Here is a 19,657-nt window from a genome sequence, read left to right as displayed (position 1 = left end):
AGTGTTGTCTGTTCACTATGACCATGGAAATTCCAGCATTTGTTTGTTATTTTCAGGTTTTTACAGTTCAGATTCCTGAGGATCAAGATTTACCACCTGTTATGTGCAGGTAAAGCAATAGACTAATAGATATAAACCAATCTACTAACACTGAAAAACATTCAACATTCCATCATCTGATTTTTAGGACATTTTAGAAATATACACCTCTGTGTGGTTGATCAAACAAAAAAATCAGTTGTTACTTCTAAAGAATGCACCAATAAATTGTTGCTACAGATAAAGATCTTGTTTCCTCCAGATACACTAATATTAATATTATGCACACATAGTGATTTGCTGCCTATGTCTAGTCCTTTAACAAGAGATTTTATGTTTATGATTTCCACTAAAATGATAATTCTGCACTGATGCATCCCTGGCCTTTTGAAGTAATTTAGTGGAACTGTAGTTATAGTAATATCATTGAATTAGTGACTGAATTGTCCAGGCGAAGTTTCATAGCTAATTCATGCTTGCAATTTTTCACTTTCCATATGTTAGACATGTGCGTGAAGCATCTTTAACATGGCTGGAAGCCAAACATGCAACCAATCAGCTGATTGGTAAAGTGGAGCTTTTGTTCCGGCCTTATCTACATTGGCTTGATCGCAACATGGAAAGGCTTTTCACAGAAGGAGCCCGACTGGTAATGGGTTTTTTTTTATTAGTTTGAAAAAGAACAGGTGTAAAATGTAAAATCACTTGCATAGCCCCCTCCCAGAAAGTCTGCAGGCATGAACACCTTCACAGAGCAGTGTTTTACCTCACTCCCCCTTAGAACAGGAAAAGGTAGGTGTTGGGTGCTCAAAAGAACTACAAATAGGCCAAGCCTTCATCTCTTGAGTCTTATGCTTTGTGTGTCCTAGAGGCTAATAGCCTATTTGTCTAAGCTTGAGCTTGGATCATTATTGGTCTAAGCTTGAGAGATGATGGTATAAATAAAGATTTTATTTTTTTTATATATGCTTTAACCCTTTTAGTGCCATGGGACGTAGATTCTACGTCCTGGGTAGCAAAGGACCAAAGTGCCACAGGACGTAGAATCTACGTCCTACAGCACTATCAGGTTTACAAGCGCTGCGCTCGCTTTTAAAGCAGCGCAGCGCTTGTAAACCCTTCACAACCCCCTAGGCAACGAGCAGAGACAGTCATACTCACCGATCCGGTCCCACGATCGCGTCGCCAGCCAATGACAGCAGTGGACACGCGATGATGACGTGTCCACTGCTGTCCCTTTAAATAGCGCCGCCTACTGTCGGCTCCTCATTCCTGCTGCGCACTTCGGACCTGATGGAGCTCCCCTGCTGCCTTCCTGCTGCCTTCCTGCCAGATTGGTCGCCCCTGATCGCCTGCCTGCCTTGGGTAAGCTGAACTACAACTCTCTACCACTGTTTATTTTGCTTATTTCGATCTCAACTGTCTAAAAATTTTTTTTTTTTTTTTTTTCAATTTTTTCTTCTATCTTTGTCATTATTACACTTTTGTACACATACACACTTATTTACAACTTTCCCAAGCACACACAGACACTCACACACACACTTACACTTACACTTTTTTTTTTTTTTTTTTTTCTATCTTTCTTTTCTTTTCTTTCTTTCTTTGCTTTCTTTGGCAGTCTTTTTTTTTACTAAAACTTTATTTCTGATCTTGCTCTATAATTATCTGATTTATTTGGTTGCATTTTAGTGTTTTTTTGGCATTTTCATAATTGATTTCTGTTTTTTATTATTCTATTGCACTGTAACTTTTTTTATTGCTATTGGGTGCTGAATTTGCAGTGACGTTGGTGGATCCAGGGCTCTGACCACCAATTTCATTGCAATTATTGTTCTTCTGTTGGTTTAGGTGGTTTTATTGGATTTTACTGATTTTATGGTGTTTTATCTTTGCATTGTTCTTTATTGTGTGTTTAGTGCCCCCAAAAAGGTTGCTTTTGCAGTGACATTGGTGGATCCAGGGCTCTGACCACCGATTTCATTGCAATTATTGTTCTTTGATTGCTTTTAGTGGTTTTATTCCATTTTAACTTCATTTGATTTCAGTTGTTCTAGAAAGGCTAAGATTGTTCTGGTAGTTTCTATTGCCAAGGGTTAGGCTGATGCCACACATGGCGTAGGGCTGATTTTTTTCAGCAAGTGGAAAAACGCTTGCCGAAAATTCAGCCCTACGCCTGCTACTTGTGCCTGCACCCGAATGAATGGAATACGCTCGGGTGCAGGCACATGTAGCCGATATACGCATGAAAACGCGAGACTTTGCATTCTCACGCGTTTTCATGCGTATATCGGCTACATGTGCCTGCACCCGAGCGTATTCCATTCATTCGGGTGCAGGCAAAAAAAAAAGGGGTGCATAGAGTGCAGCCCCAATATTATGCATTTTCAGGTTTGGCGGCCATGTACTTATGTGCAACCAGACATAGGTATCGTTTTATTCAGGGGAACTTGCAGATTGATGTTTAGTAAGTTTTTGGTAGTTGCCATGGAAATTTTGGAGAGAAATCTAGGTTTGTATCTGGTTTTTCCTTGATTTCTGACCAAAGCGCTGACTTCTGCAAGGGACTGCGGCCACAATTTTCCATGTAGAAAGAGAAGAGTGGTGTCTCTGAATAGCTGAAGGTGTGCACTTTTCGTAAATATATAGTTTGCGGGGGTTATTTCACAGGTATGGGGGTGTTTAGACTAAATAACTGCAGGTAGAGCACATAGAGCACATACCCCCCTTATGCATTGCCCCTGTTTGGGGGCATTTGGTGGCCACGTCTTTATGTGCACCCATACATATGGGGTATCGTTTTATTCAGGGGAACTTGCAAATTGAGGTTTAGTAAGTTTTTGGTAGTTGCCATGGAGATTTTGGGGAGAAATCTAGGTTTTTATCTGGTTCTTCCTTGATTTCTGACCAAAATCTAGGTTTGTATCTGGTTTTTCCTTGATTTCTGACCAAAGCGCTGACTTCTGCGATGGACTGCAGCCACAATTTTCCATGTAGAAAGAGAAGAGTGGCGTCTCTGAATAGCAGAAGGTGTGCACTTTTCGTAAATATATTGATTGTGGGGGTTATCTCACAGGTAGGGGGGGTTAACACTGAAAAGCTGCAGGTAGTGCACATAGAGCGCAGCCCCCAAAATTTCAACTGAAATTGCCCTTATACATTGCCCCTGTTTTGGGGCATTTGGTGGCCACGTCTTTATGTGCACCCCTACATATGGGGTATTGTTTTATTCAGGGGAACTTGCAGATTGATGGTTAGTAAGTTTTTGGTAGTTGCCATGGAGATTTTGGGGAGAAATCTAGGTTTGTATCTGGTTTTTCCTTGATTTCTGACCAAAGCGCTGACTTCTGCAAGGGACTGCGGCCACAATTTTCCATGTAGAAAGAGAAGAGTGGTGTCTCTGAATAGCTGAAGGTGTGCACTTTTCGTAAATATATAGATTGTGGGGGTTATCTCACAGGTAGGGGGGGTTAACACTGAAAAACTGCAGGTAGTGCACATAGAGCGCAGCCCCCAAAATTTCAACTGAAATTGCCCTTATGCATTGCCCCTGTTTTGGGGCATTTGGTGGCCACGTCTTTATGTGCTCCCATACATATGGGGTATCGTTTTATTCAGGGGAACTTGCAGATTGATGGTTAGTAAGTTTTTGGTAGTTGCCATGGAGATTTTGGGGAGAAATCTAGGTTTTTTATCTGGTTTTTCCTTGATTTCTGACCAAAATCTAGGTTTGTATCTGGTTTTTCCTTGATTTCTGACCAAAGCGCTGACTTCTGCAAGGGACTGCAGCCACAATTTTCCATGTAGAAAGAGAAGAGTGGTGTCTCTGAATAGCTGAAGGTGTGCACTTTTTGTAAATATATAGTTTGCGGGGGTTATTTCACAGGTATGGGGGTGTTTAGACTATATAACTGCAGGTAGAGCACATAGAGCACAGCCCCCCCTTATGTATTGCCCCTGTTTGGGGGCATTTGGTGGCCACGTCTTTATGTGCACCCATACATATGGGGTATCGTTTTATTCAGGGGAACTTGCAGATTGATGTTTAGTAAGTTTTTAGTAGTTGCCATGGAGATTTTGGGGAGAAATATAGGTTTGTATCTGGTTTTTCCTTGATTTCTGACCAAAGCGCTGACTACTGCAAGGGACTGCGGCCACAATTTGTCATGTAGAAAGAGAAGAGTGGTGTCTCTGAATAGCTGAAGGTGTGCACTTTTTGTAAATATATAGTTTGCGGGGGTTATTTCACAGGTATGGGGGTGTTTAGACTATATAACTGCAGGTAGAGCACATAGAGCACAGCCCCCCCTTATGTATTGCCCCTGTTTGGGGGCATTTGGTGGCCACGTCTTTATGTGCACCCATACATATGGGGTATCGTTTTATTCAGGGGAACTTGCAGATTGATGGTTAGTAAGTTTTTGGTAGTTGCCATGGAGATTTTGGGGAGAAATCTAGGTTTTTTATCTGGTTTTTCCTTGATTTCTGACCAAAATCTAGGTTTGTATCTGGTTTTTCCTTGATTTCTGACCAAAGCGCTGACTTCTGCAAGGGACTGCAGCCACAATTTTCCATGTAGAAAGAGAAGAGTGGTGTCTCTGAATAGCTGAAGGTGTGCACTTTTTGTAAATATATAGTTTGCGGGGGTTATTTCACAGGTATGGGGGTGTTTAGACTATATAACTGCAGGTAGAGCACATAGAGCACAGCCCCCCCTTATGTATTGCCCCTGTTTGGGGGCATTTGGTGGCCACGTCTTTATGTGCACCCATACATATGGGGTATCGTTTTATTCAGGGGAACTTGCAGATTGATGTTTAGTAAGTTTTTAGTAGTTGCCATGGAGATTTTGGGGAGAAATATAGGTTTGTATCTGGTTTTTCCTTGATTTCTGACCAAAGCGCTGACTACTGCAAGGGACTGCGGCCACAATTTGTCATGTAGAAAGAGAAGAGTGGTGTCTCTGAATAGCTGAAGGTGTGCACTTTTTGTAAATATATAGTTTGCGGGGGTTATTTCACAGGTATGGGGGTGTTTAGACTATATAACTGCAGGTAGAGCACATAGAGCACAGCCCCCCCTTATGTATTGCCCCTGTTTGGGGGCATTTGGTGGCCACGTCTTTATGTGCACCCATACATATGGGGTATCGTTTTATTCAGGGGAACTTGCAGATTGATGGTTAGTAAGTTTTTGGTAGTTGCCATGGAGATTTTGGGGAGAAATCTAGGTTTTTTATCTGGTTTTTCCTTGATTTCTGACCAAAATCTAGGTTTGTATCTGGTTTTTCCTTGATTTCTGACCAAAGCGCTGACTTCTGCAAGGGACTGCGGCCACAATTTGTCATGTAGAAAGAGAAGAGTGGTGTCTCTGAATAGCTGAAGGTGTGCACTTTTTGTAAATATATAGTTTGCGGGGGTTATTTCACAGGTATGGGGGTGTTTAGACTATATAACTGCAGGTAGAGCACATAGAGCACAGCCCCCCCTTATGCATTGCCCCTGTTTGGTGGCCACGTCTTTATGTGCACCCATACATATGGGGTATCGTTTTATTCAGGGGAACTTGCAGATTGATGTTTAGTAAGTTTTTGGTAGTTGCCATGGAGATTTTGGGGAGAAATCTAGGTTTGTATCTGGTTTTTCCTTGATTTCTGACCAAAGCGCTGACTTCTGCAAGGGACTGCGGCCACAATTTTCCATGTAGAAAGAGAAGAGTGGTGTCTCTGAATAGCTGAAGGTGTGCACTTTTTGGAAATATATAGTTTGCGGGGGTTATTTCACAGGTATGGGGGTGTTTAGACTATATAACTGCAGGTAGATCACATAGAGCACAGCCCCCCCTTATGCATTGCCCCTGTTTGGGGGCATTTGGTGGCCACGTCTTTATGTGCACCCATACATATGGGGTATCGTTTTATTCAGGGGAACTTGCAGATTGATGTTTAGTAAGTTTTTGGTAGTTGCCATGGAGATTTTGGGGAGAAATCTAGGTTTGTATCTGGTTTTTCCTTGATTTCTGACCAAAGCGCTGACTTCTGCAAGGGACTGCGGCCACAATTTTCCATGTAGAAAGAGAAGAGTGGTGTCTCTGAATAGCTGAAGGTGTGCACTTTTCGTAAATATATAGATTTTGGGGGTTATTTCACAGGTAGGGGGGGTTAACACTGAAAAACTGCAGGTAGTGCACATAGAGCGTAGCCCCCAAAATTTCAACTGAAATTGCCCTTATGCATTGCCCCTGTTTTGGGGCATTTGGTGGCCACGTCTTTATGTGCTCCCATACATATGGGGTATCGTTTTACTCAGGGGAACTTGCAGATTGATTGTTAGTAAGATTTTGGTAGTTGCCATGGAGATTTTGGGGAGAAATCTAGGTTTGTATCTGGTTTTTCCTTGATTTCTGACCAAAGCGCTGACTTCTGCAAGGGACTGCGGCCACAATTTTCCATGTAGAAAGAGAAGAGTGGTGTCTCTGAATAGCTGAAGGTGTGCACTTTTCGTAAATATATAGATTTTGGGGGTTATTTCACAGGTAGGGGGGGTTAACACTGAAAAACTGCAGGTAGTGCACATAGAGCGCAGCCCCCAAAATTTCAACTGAAATTGCCCTTATGCATTGCCCCTGTTTTGGGGCATTTGGTGGCCACGTCTTTATGTGCACCCATACATATGGGGTATCGTTTTATTCAGGGGAACTTGCAGATTGATGGTTAGTAAGATTTCGGTAGTTGCCATGGGGATTTTGGGGAGAAATCTAGGTTTGTATCTGGTTTTTCCTTGATTTCTGACCAAAGCGCTGACTTCTGCAAGGGACTGCGGCCACAATTTTCCATGTAGAAAGAGAAGAGTGGTGTCTCTGAATAGCTGAAGGTGTGCACTTTTCGTAAATATATAGATTGTGGGGGTTATCTCACAGGTAGGGGGGGTTAACACTGAAAAACTGCAGGTAGTGCACATAGAGCGCAGCCCCCAAAATTTTAGCTGTAATTGCCCTTATGCATTGCCCCTGTTTTGGGGCATTTGGTGGCCACGTCTTTATGTGCACCCATACATATGGGGTATCGTTTTATTCAGGGGAACTTGCAAATTGAGGTTTAGTAAGTTTTTGGTAGTTGCCATGGAGATTTTGGGGAGAAATCTAGGTTTTTTATCTGGTTTTTCCTTGATTTCTGACCAAAATCTAGGTTTGTATCTGGTTTTTCCTTGATTTCTGACCAAAGCGCTGACTTCTGCAAGGGACTGCAGCCACAATTTTCCATGTAGAAAGAGAAGAGTGGTGTCTCTGAATAGCTGAAGGTGTGCACTTTTCGTAAATATATAGATTTTGGGGGTTATTTCACAGGTAGGGGGGGTTAACACTGAAAAACTGCAGGTAGTGCACATAGAGCGCAGCCCCCAAAATTTCAACTGAAATTGCCCTTATGCATTGCCCCTGTTTTGGGGCATTTGGTGGCCACGTCTTTATGTGCACCCATACATATGGGGTATCGTTTTATTCAGGGGAACTTGCAGATTGATGGTTAGTAAGATTTCGGTAGTTGCCATGGGGATTTTGGGGAGAAATCTAGGTTTGTATCTGGTTTTTCCTTGATTTCTGACCAAAGCGCTGACTTCTGCAAGGGACTGCGGCCACAATTTTCCATGTAGAAAGAGAAGAGTGGTGTCTCTGAATAGCTGAAGGTGTGCACTTTTCGTAAATATATAGATTGTGGGGGTTATCTCACAGGTAGGGGGGGTTAACACTGAAATACTGCAGGTAGTGCACATAGAGCGCAGCCCCCAAAATTTCAACTGAAATTGCCCTTATGCATTGCCCCTGTTTGGGGGCATTTGGTGGCCACGTCTTTATGTGCACCCATACATATGGGGTATCGTTTTATTCAGGGGAACTTGCAGATTGATGTTTAGTAAGTTTTTGGTAGTTGCCATGGAGATTTTGGGGAGAAATCTAGGTTTGTATCTGTTTTTTTCCTTGATTTCTGACCAAAGCGCTGACTTCTGCAAGGGACTGCATCCACAATTTTCCATGTAGAAAGAGAAGAGTGGTGTCTCTGAATAGCTGAAGGTGTGCACTTTTCAGAAATATATAGTTTGTGGGGGTTATTTCACAGGTAGGGGGGGTTAACACTGAAAAACTGCAGGTAGTGCACATAGAGCGCAGCCCCCAAATTTTTAGCTGTAATTGCCTTTATGCATTGCCCCTGCTTTGGAGTGTTTGGTGCCCATGTCTTTATGTGCACCCATACATATGGGGCATCATTTTATTCAGGAGAAGTTTGTCTTTCAAATTTGCCTTTGTTAGAAAATTTTTATGAGATTTTTTTTTGTCAAATCCACATTTGATCATGCGTCCAAGTTTACGTTTTAGAAAAAAAAAAAAATGTCAAAAAAAGCTCCAAATTGCACAATGCACTGACAAAAAGTATTTGGCTTTTGAGAGAAAACTACATTGCACCTAGAAACCTGAAGGTCTGTAGTTTCTAAAGATACCGAACATGAGGGGATATTTTAGATTTACATATAAGTTATGCTGCATCAACTGTTACAAGCGCTTTTCCGCTTTGTTCTGGTGTGATATTGTACTAAGTATTGCTTTAGTTTGGGGGTTACTTCTGGACAGGAACTGTGGGGTACCACCACATATTTGGTATCGTTGGACTTGGGAGTATCAGGGCTTTTACAAACGACAAAAAAAAGTGTGTAAAATTAACTTTTCTATGGAAAAAAACCTCAAAATATACAGAAATTTTTCATAATTTTTTTTTTTTTTTTACATATTTCACCCAAAATACACATCATATCTCCAGAAAAGTTATAAAATTTGATATGTATGTCGAAGCCCAATTAGTGACGAAAAAAACGATATATAATTTCCCTAGTTTCATGGAGGTTTTCCTACCAAAAAACATTGTTAAAGTGAATGAGTACAAAATGCTTAAAAAACGTCTGGCACTGGGGGGAACCGAAATGACGAATTCGGCTGGCACTTAAAGGGTTAATACATTTTTGCTGGTCTGTTTGTGTTTCTTTTGCGTGCCCAACACCTACTTTTCCTGTTTCCTGTTTACGGTTTGTCTGCTCTTTAAACTTAGGTTCTGGGGCTGGAGCACCTGGACCTCTGTTACATGTTGGCGAGTTTTCAACTTTAAAAAGTGCATTTAGTGTACATATAATTTCTCCTCTCTCCCTCATTAGATTAAAACAGTTACAGATATAACTAAACTTTAGTGTATCAGTGATAAGCTGTTCAGATTATCTAACTATCTATTATCTATTTTTTCTGAAATGTATGCATTTCATTCAGTTGAGTGAACTGAACCTTTCATTGCAAGTGAATCAGAATAGGTTAACACACTGAGCAAAAACCCTCTCTCGCCTCTTTATCTAGTTAAAGAGGGATGTTGATGCTGAAAAGGCTGGTATAGAGTTTGTACCTTATCAACAATTGCAAGCCTTAGTCATCGAGTCATCTTGTGATAAAAGTGCCAGAGAGACTGTAACACAAAATAACCCAGAAGATCCTCCAGATGAAAGCCTGGAAGAAGATTCAGACGATTGGACAAGCTGTGATGATGATGATGATGATGATGAGTTGGAACCTGGTCCTGATGATAGGATGAAGAGCATAGAGGGAGGAGGGACAGAAGCTCCAAAGAAAGGAACAGAAATCCGGTTTTTGGGCTTAAAGCTAGGAGAGGATGTAGGCACTCTTATGGCTCATTGCATATCTGTTTCCCTGCAATGCAATAGGTAAGGATAAAACCTTATTCATATGCGGAACCTATAAATGTAAACAGGTACCATGAAACCGGGTTCTCTTTGTTTTAGGTGTCAAACAATTGCAGACCTGTCTGTCTCTGGGAGGCAGCCATGCACAGCACAGTGTGACCGATGCAACAGTCGTATCTCTGGGGCATTCCACCCTCGTGTAATCCATCAGTTTTCTGCTGTGTTGGGTTATGTGGACATACAAGGAGCCTCCCCAAAAGATCTTATTCTTCAGGACTGTGATTTTATATTCAGCTGTTTATCTTGTTCCCAAGAAGGCCAAGTCCAGGTACCACTAATTTCTTAACTGTTATAAAATTGTGTATAGTTTCAGACTAGTTGGGGCAGCAGTGATCAAATGCAGGTTGGAATGAAGAGGTATAAATAAAGAAGGTATTGGGGTGGCACAGAGACTAGAATATTAGATTCTATATTTATAGTTACTAAGTCAAGAGGAAAGTGTGAAATAATATAAGAAAGAACTGTTGAGAACGCCAAAGCAGGCTTTTTGGGGGGAATGTGGACCAAATGAGGGTGAAAACAGAGGGACCTTACACCCTTCTTTTATATGAAATACAATTCACACATGCTTTCTTTCTTAGAGTCTCTCATATGGCATCCCTAAAGATTTGAATTGCCTCCATTGTCACTGTAAGCTCAGTATATCAGTTGAAGCTACAAAATTCCAGAAAGTTGAACGTTGCCCTGCAAAAATCATTGGTATGCATCTTTTAAACTTACTAATGGCCATAATGAGAAATAAAGTACTAAAAGTGCTGGTTGATTATACATTAGCTTATTCAAGTGATAAGATATAGATCTGTAAGCTGAGCAGTTCCCACTGGGAAGTCATCATTAGCCAACATGCTATACATTGCATTGAATTAGGAAGGAACACTTCAGTTATCTAGTTCTCTATGCTTCTCTTAAAGGGGTGGTTTGCCTTTAGCTAAAGCTTAACTTTTAGCATATTATAGCAGGGCTGTGGAGTCGGAGTCGGAGGCAATTTTGGGTACCTGGAGTCGGAGGCAATTTTGGGTACCTGGAGTCGGAGTCGGAATCGGCAAAAAATGAATCGACTCCGACACCTACTAAATTTAAATGGGAATAAAAAAAAAAAAAATAAAGCAAGTTTAACCCTTTTACTGCCAGCCATTTTGGTCAAAGCGGAACTTGTATTGCCAGACAGTTTTTGAACATTTTGCACTGTTTCACTTTAGGGGCCTTTCCTCGGGGGGACTTTTAGTTTACCAAGGAAAACAATATATCGTTTTTTTCAGAACAACCTAAGCTTTCAAAATATGGTAGAATTTTTGTGTAATTCCAATTCTGTAACAAGATATAGGCTTCTAAATGTCTAAAAATGCAAAAAAAATCAAATTTTCCATAATATAATCACACATACTAGAAACAAAAATTATTTTATGCACGAATATACAACTGATTTGGAAAGTCCCATGTCTCCTGAACGTGCCAATACCAAATATATATAGTTTTATGGAGATTTCTCACTTGTATAGGTCAAAAACTCCCAGCAGTACACTACCAAATTCCCAAAGCACTGCTCCAAAAAAACTGCATACTTTGGATTTCAAGGCCAAAATTCCACTAACAGAAGGTTTATCCCAGAAAATTGTACATTTTTGGAAAGAACAGATTCTGGGGAATACAGAATAGGCACAACTGTCTGTCTACTCCAAACTATCAAGTCGCAATGCTTTCCTAAAGTTATTGGTTTTTATCAAAATTTGTGATTTTTTTAAAAAATCGCTTCAAAGCTTCCAGTCTATAGTATCTTATCTCCTACAGGTCATAAAGTAACCAAATAAAACACCCTAAATATGAATGCCTGGGGTCCACTGAACAGTTTGATGCCCAATATGTATAGGTTTACCTAAGTATGTGGCATGTAGGGGCCCCAATGTGAACATACCCCCATATGAACTGTCATTTCTGTCATTTCAGCTTCTGCAAAATCAACACATTTACATCATTATATGTGGGATAAAGCTAGTAAAAAGTATGCTCACCCCAGAAAGTCATATATTTTTGGAAAGTACACATTCCCCCGAATCTAAAATGGGTACCCATGTCTTTCTACTCCAAAGTACCAAGCCGCACAGCTTTTCTAAAGTTAGCAATTTTGATGACATTTCCAAAAATCTCGTCAAAGCTTCCATTTTGAAGCATCTTATCTCCCACATAGCATTAGGTACCAAGATAAAACACCCTGAATTTGAACGCCAGGGGTCCACTGAACAGTTTGATGCCCAATATGTATAGGTTTACCTAAGTATGTGGCATGTAGGGGCCCCAATGTGAACATACCCCCATATATACTGTCATTTCTGTCATTTCAGCTCCTGCAAAATCAACACATTTACATCATTATATGTGAGATAAAGCTACAAAAAAGTACGCTCACCCCAGAAAGCCATATATTTTTGGAAAGTACACATTCCCCCGAATCTAAAATGGGTACCCATGTCTTTCTACTCCAAAGTACCAAGCCGCACAGCTTTTCTAAAGTTAGCAATTTTGATGACATTTCCAAAAATCCCCTCAAAGCTTCCATTTTGAAGCATCTTATATCCCACATAGCATTAGGTACCAAGATAAAACACCCTGAATTTGAACGCCAGGGGTCCACTGAACAGTTTGATGCCCAATATGTATAGGTTTACCTAAGTATGTGGCATGTAGGGGCCCCAATGGGAACATACCCCCATATGATCTATCATTTCAGCTCCTGCAAAATCAACACATTTACATCCTTTATGTGGGATAATGCTACAAAAAAGTACATTCACCCCAGAAAGCCATATATTTTTGGAAAATACACATCCCCCCGAATCTATAATGGGTAAATATTTCTTATTGCTACAAAGTACCAAGCTGTAAAGCTTTCCTAAGTTTGCAGATTTATATGACATTTAGAAAATCGCATAAAAATGTTGCAATTTGCCGCATTTATCTCTCACAATTTCTTGATAAAGATCAGATAAAGACAAATCACCCCAAAAAGGAACACCAGAGGTCTACTGAACAGTTTGATGCCCAATATGCATAGATATACCAAAGTCTGCGGTATGTACTGAACCCAAAATGAAAATAGCGCATAAGGATTTCTCGCCTGCCAGCTCAGCTTTTGCACACAGAGCCCCCTGTCAGTGTATTATGTGCCAAAACTTCCCCTAACCATACAGTGACCCCCACAAAACCATATATTTTTGGAAAGTACACATTCTGACAAATCCAACAAGGGTAAAGAGTCCTTTCTACACCAAAGTACCAATCTGCAGAGCTTTCCTAAAGTTATTGGTTTTTATGACATTTCAGAAAATCGCCTAAAAATGTTGCAATTTGCCGCATTTATCTCACACAATTTCTTGCGTACAAAGGCAAGTCACCCCAAATAGGAACACCAGAGGCCTACTGAACAGTTTGATGCCCAATATGCATAGATATACCAAAGTCTGCGGTATGTACTGAACCCAAAATGAAAATAGCGCATAAGGATTTCTCGCCTGCCAGCTCAGCTTTTGCACACAGAGCCCCCTGTCAGTGTATTATGTGCAGTAACCCCCCCTAACTATACAGTGACCCCCAGAAAACCATATATTTTTGGAAAGTACACATTCTGATGAATTCAAAATAGGTAAAGTTATTTTTGTACACCAAAGTTACACCTGGCAAAGCTACGCTAAAAACAGATCAGGAACACTTATATAGGGATAAAATGTGATAAAACCACAAAAATTGTGCAAATCAGTGAAACAACAAAATAAGTCACATGACAGTGTAATTAGTGGCCAGAATATCTGATCCAATAGTTACGCTGTCAAAATAAACAGTTTTTAGGTAAAAGAAAATAAAAACAAAGTGGTAAAATGAAAAAAAAAAAAAAAAAAAGCAAAACAAAAAAAACCCAAAGTGTTTGTGTATACATGTGTGTACATGTGTAAAAGTTGTGTGATAGTGTGTAAGTGTGTATATGAGTGTAAATAAGTGTATAAAAGTGTGAAAAATGAAAAAAAAAAAAAAAAATGCTAAAATGTGTGCTGTAAGTGTGTGTAAATGTATGTAAGTGTGTATAAATGTATGTAAAAGTGGCGCCGGCGCTGGGGGAGAGAGAGGAAGCAGGAAGCAGCAGACGCGATGCGATCGCGTCTGCTGCTTCCTGGAGGGTCCTGCGAGCGATCGGCTCGCAGGACCCTGATGACAGCCCCCCTGGCACATTGCCCAGGGGGGCTGTCATTGTTAGAAGCCCTCTGCAGAGGGCAGCGCTTAAACGCCAACGACGTATGAGACACGTCGTTGGCGTTTAAGCCCTTTTACTGCCAGCACGTATGCCATATGTGCTTGGCAGTAAAAGAGTTAAATGTCCCAATTCACAAACAGTCATAATTAATTACTTCTCTGCTATAAGAATAAAGCCCAATGCATGCAGTGCATAAACGAACACGTTGAGTGACCATAAAGCATGCTTTTCATTGACTGTATGAATGTATAAAATACATTAGCATATTAAAAACAGAGGAGTCGGAGAATCTACCGACTCCACAGCCCTGTATTATAGAATAGCTAGTTCCAAGCAACTTTTCAGTTGGTCTTCATTTATTTTCGATATGTTTTTAATTATTTGTTGCCTTCTGACTCTTTCTAGCTATCAAATGGGGGTCACTGACCCCAGCAGCCAAAAAACTTGCTGTTTGAGGCCACAATTTTATTGTTAGTTTTACTTTTTATTAATTATATTTTTATTCAGGTCCTCTCCTATCATATGCCAGTCTCTCATTCAAACCACTTCCTGGTTGCTAAGGTACTAGCCAATGGAGTCTATAGCAGCAGAATGTAGACAGTGTTTTTGCAAGGGTTCCCCTCTGTTTATTAAATGTAAAATGACTTGACAGCCCTGTATTTCAACTCCCAGTTATTGCTATACAAACAAGATAGTTGTAAAGGCCAGCAGAATGTTGAACATAGGATCAGTGTGTCTGAAACATACATAGTGCTGGGCGGTATACTGGTTTACTGGGGTGGGGTGGGGGGGCCACCAATATTTATTATTTATTTTTTATTTATATACCGTCAAATACCGTGATACCGATATAATTTTGAAAAATACCGTGATATAAATTTTTGGTCATACCGCCCAGCTCTAAACATACATATTCTGAGTTGGGGAGAAAGCACAGAGTGGTGGTCTTAAAGAATTCTTGACCAAGCCCTGTATCTAGAAAGTAACCTTGTTTTAGGAAGAAAGAAAAGGAGCAATGTGTGCTGGACTTTGAATGAACAAAATAAAACATTAAAATTAATCTAGTGTTGTACAGGAAGGAGCAAGGCTGAATTGCAGAATCAATCCTACATGGGATTACATATACAGTACTATGTACAAGACTACCCTGAGCATAACAAAAGACAAAAAATGCATTTTGTAATAGGTCAATCTCATGGGTAATTGAACTGTTAATTGCTCCACTTTTTCTTTACTGTTTATGTATTCTGAAGTCAAAATGCAGTTGAGGGTGTTTTAAATCAAAGCTCTTCCGTTACTCCTACAATACACCTACAATAACATATATTTGTTTTATGAGAGTTTAGTTTAATTCAGTAAATCTTCCAGGTAGCAAAGGTTTGCTGAACCAGGGCAGGAAAAGGGCAGTAAAAGATCCATCTATCCAGCCTGGTAAACCTCTTCCAGATCACGGAACCTGCAGACATTACAGAAAAAGCTGCCGCTGGCTGAGGTTTGTCTTGAGTGAAAGAATTGTTAATAGTGATCAGTACTAAATGACAGAGCAGGGGTAATATGAAGAATGAAACAAAGATAAAGCAACAAAGAAAGCATGCATTTAATTATGTAATGATTTTATAAGGGTCATATGGAGGTTGTTTTAGTTATTAAGTAATGCAATAAAAGTAGTTTAAATTTAAAAAGAATATACTGCTGTCACCTAACCTTTTGTGCTTTGGTCTGTACTATCCCATAGTTGTGTTCAGAAGAGTGAGAATAGCCACCATACTATTTTTTAACTATTCCAACACTTTGCAAGCCTTCCTTGCTCTTTGATGGCTCCAATACACCTCTGCTAACTCCATTGTATCTTTGTTTTTATACACTGAAGTTTGAATTTCCCCATACTTAAATGGTTCATAAAATAAGATGGCACCTAGTCAGCATTGCCTCAAAATTTCTGTTGTCTCTGTACTTTTCTAAGATAGCTTTGTGTTAAATTTGGTGTGTGTCTGTAGTGGTACCTTATGTTTGATGGTTTCTCAGTAAGTTGTTTTGTATTGCTCTAACTTCACTTTTGTATAGCTTATATACATTTCTTCACTGTGCATAGATTTATTGATTTTAACTGGGTATAGGTTCCCATGCTGTGGAAAAGCCTATCCATGTGATGTTTGCCATGATGATGCTGAGGATCATGAGATGGAGCTTGCCTCTCGCATGATATGTGGATATTGTGCTAAAGAGCAGGTAAGGCATCCAGCATGAATATATGAAAAAGATTTTGTTGTTCTAGAGCAGGGATCCCCAACCTTTTTTACCCGAGAGTCACCAAGAAAGGGATGTGATTGGCTATTTGGTAGCCCCTATGTGGACTGGCAGCCTACTGAGGGGTTTTGTTTGTCAGTACACATGGACTTTATGCCTTCAAAACCTCCAAGCCTAGAATTTAAAAATAAGCATCTACTTTTAGGCCAATGGGAGGAAGAGGTTGGTGAGCAACTGGTTGGGGGTTTGCTGTTCCAAAGCTTTTAGGGTTTTGGCACATGACTCTCCTATATCTCCATTAAGCATTAAAAAAAGAAGAAATAACAGGGGAAGCGCACTCTTGGTTATCTAAAAACAGGCCATTCCAATGGTTAAAAAGAGAAAAACTTATATACTCATCTTAAAAGCCTGACTTGTTTAATCATAGGCTTCTTCTTCTTGTTTTAATGCTTAACGGTTTGTCTGCTCCCTAGAGCTGAGAGTTTGGGGTTGGAGCAGCTGGACTATTCTATTTACCTTGGTAAGCTTCTTTACAAGCTTAGGGTGCTATTTTGCTAAATATATACTTGGTTTTCTCCTATATCTCCACACAATGAACTAAGATTTTCTTAATAGGCCTATACTAACGGTAAACCTTGCACCTCCTGTGGGAACATGATGAGCAAAGGTCTGCACTCTGGACACTGGGAAGGAGGACGAGGCTGCAGGAACAAAGTAAAAATGTCCAGGTACATCTATGTGTAACTCATAAGGTTAGAGAGGTGCTACTTACCACTGTGCGCCTACATTGTGTTCCTGCAAAAGTAGCCTCTACAGAATTAATGTACAGTGGATTAAAATGATTGATATAAACCAATGCAGAATCCTGCATTGAATTCTGTTTTTTTATATTTAATTTTGAAATTTTACATGGTGCTTGCCATATTCTTCATTTCCCAGGGTGCTATGGCCATGTGACCAGTGCTCTGATAAACTTCAGTCATACTTTACTACTCCACTGCAAGTTGGAGTGATATCACCCTCCCCCCAGCAGCTGATCAGCAGAACAATGAGAATGTAGGAAGATAGCAGCCCCAAGTAGATATCAGAATAGTAATGGTAAATAGTCCAAATCCATCTTGGAACTCCTTCAGTTACATGGGAGTAGGAGAAACAATAGAATACCTGAAAGAAGTTCTAATGTGTAGTTCCTGAAAGCACAGAATTAGGCACAATGCAAGGTGGCTGTCTACAAACCTATATTACAGCTAAAAAAATACATTTCTTGGTTCATTAAATGGTAGAGTAAATTATTTGCTATATAAACAGAAATTAAAAGTACACCATAAAATCATGACAGAATTCCTTTATTAAATGGTAGAGTGAATTATTTGCTATGTTAACAGAAATAAAAAGTACACGATAAAATCATGACAGAATTTCTTTAAATACCTGCCACGCCTATTGTTCAAAGGATAATTATTAGGCTGCAGCATCCCCTTAATCACTACGGATTCCTTCCTTTTTCCTCCTCTACCACACTCCTCCCCCTCCCTTGGAAATCTGCTTTGGCTGTTGGCTACCGAAGAGATGGCATCGCTGGATTCCATAGAAATCTGCTATAGCTATGCACTCTGCCAGAAAAACATGTTAATGTGTCAGAAGGAAAATGGCTGTTATTTGTTTTAGAAAAATGTGATTGTACCATCAAATGGTGTGGATATTTGCAGTACAAATGATGGCCATTTTGGTGGGGGAGATGTGTCCTAATTTTATACATGGTAGGCAAATATAGGGTTTACATGTTCTTTAATGGTTTCTGAGATATTAGCAGATTTAGGTTTAGTTTTTAGATTCATTTTAAACTTTCTGTACACGGGTAGCTGTAAGCTGCCAATTCAGCCCCTTCAAATTGAGTGGGCAAATTATAGTATACAACCATGCAAATTCTAATAAAAGAGGGGATGATACAGGTGCCACATTTACTAACAGGGTCATCTGAATAAATGTTCTCAAAGGGAAAATAAGGTGTATTCAGTGGTTAATTAATAACAATTAACGTGTGCACTTTCTAATGTTTGTTTCTTTAAATAATGCCCCACTCTCATTTTTTGTTGGTATTTGGGGGAAAAGCTGCTAATATGCTATATCCCATGGCTAGCTGCTCCCTGTAAAGTGCTCTGTGTGGTGTTTGGCTTTTTTGGTAAGTCGCAAGAAAAGATTCACTAAACTGTAGGAAAAGGACTTGCGTATTCTTTAAAATTTTCGTTCTGATTTGTGGCCATAAGATGGCGATATTTGTCTGTTTTACTATAGTCCGATATATTTTTAGAGTCCACATGTTCCTTTCATTTGTTTCTATTTGAGGGAAGTACCTTATTTATACAGAAACATCACACAATTAAAACATCTCACATTACACATTAAAGCATTAATGTAAAGGCACTGACATGCCGACATGCATTGATACATAATCTGCACTTAGCCTGCACTGAAACTTCTGCCTCATTAGTAAAAAGCATAGTGAAGGAGTAGTTTACTTTTAATTTGCTCTTGCATCACTCTTAATATGATATATATGTATATATGTATATATATATATATATATATATATATATATATATATATATATATATATATATATATATATATATATATATATATATATATATATATATATATATATATATAAATGTACTATTTTCAGTTTGTCATATTTTTTATTATTTATTGTTTTGTTTTTTAATTATTTTATTTTTAATTATTTTTATTTATATATTAATTATTTACCCTATTTTATTTTGCTTATTTCCAACTTTCATTGGAGGTCACTGACTTTGGCAGCCAAAAAAAAAAATTTGCTCTGTGGGGCTACAATTTTGTTTATATTAAGTCCCTCTCCTATTTCCATTCCCTCATCGGACCACTGCCTGATGTTTGCTGGGGTAAATTGGACCCTATAAACCAAATAGCTGCTGGGCAAAAAGTTAAATCACCCATTCTTCCCAGAACCTGGTGTAGTTTACCTGATAAACATCTCTCTCATTTGTCTCCTACAGGAAGGATAAACAGAAATATGCAAATAGCTCAAAGACTGTGTCACGGAGGAGCGTGAGCAAATTTTGATGTGCATTTGAAACACAAACCAAACAAAGGGTATGTATACTGTATCTACTCTGTATAGCAATGCTTTTGTCCAGCTGGAAGTTACCAAAAATCTACCATAAACTACTACTAAATCTAGTTTGTGACAACAACAATCATTGTCTTGATCCACTCAGAAGGTAATCTAGTAAACCTCGTGGGACCGGTAAGGGCAGTGACAGATGGTAAGATTAGTCATGCCGCAACAAATCTCCAT

At 39.5% G+C, this 19,657-nt stretch overlaps 1 protein-coding gene across 1 annotated transcript in view; it reads left to right on the top strand.

Moving 5' to 3' along the window:
- Window positions 1-19,657, top strand: part of LOC100145576 — a 34,949-nt gene that overhangs the window by 10,303 nt on the left and 4,989 nt on the right. Inside the window, exons 4-12 of the mRNA XM_002934556.5 lie at window positions 57-109; window positions 544-688; window positions 9,430-9,791; window positions 9,870-10,098; window positions 10,412-10,529; window positions 15,439-15,562; window positions 16,188-16,299; window positions 16,933-17,045; window positions 19,356-19,452. Of these exons, the coding sequence (XP_002934602.3) occupies window positions 57-109; window positions 544-688; window positions 9,430-9,791; window positions 9,870-10,098; window positions 10,412-10,529; window positions 15,439-15,562; window positions 16,188-16,299; window positions 16,933-17,045; window positions 19,356-19,422 (1,323 nt within the window). The 3' untranslated portion in view covers window positions 19,423-19,452. The remainder of the gene's footprint in view (window positions 1-56; window positions 110-543; window positions 689-9,429; window positions 9,792-9,869; window positions 10,099-10,411; window positions 10,530-15,438; window positions 15,563-16,187; window positions 16,300-16,932; window positions 17,046-19,355; window positions 19,453-19,657) is intronic.

The sequence above is a fragment of the Xenopus tropicalis genome, chromosome 3 (assembly GCF_000004195.4).
Source record: "Xenopus tropicalis strain Nigerian chromosome 3, UCB_Xtro_10.0, whole genome shotgun sequence".
NCBI lineage: Eukaryota > Metazoa > Chordata > Amphibia > Anura > Pipidae > Xenopus > Xenopus tropicalis.
The sequence above is the reverse complement of the archived record's forward strand: the minus strand, read 5'-3'. Positions and strand labels throughout refer to the sequence as shown.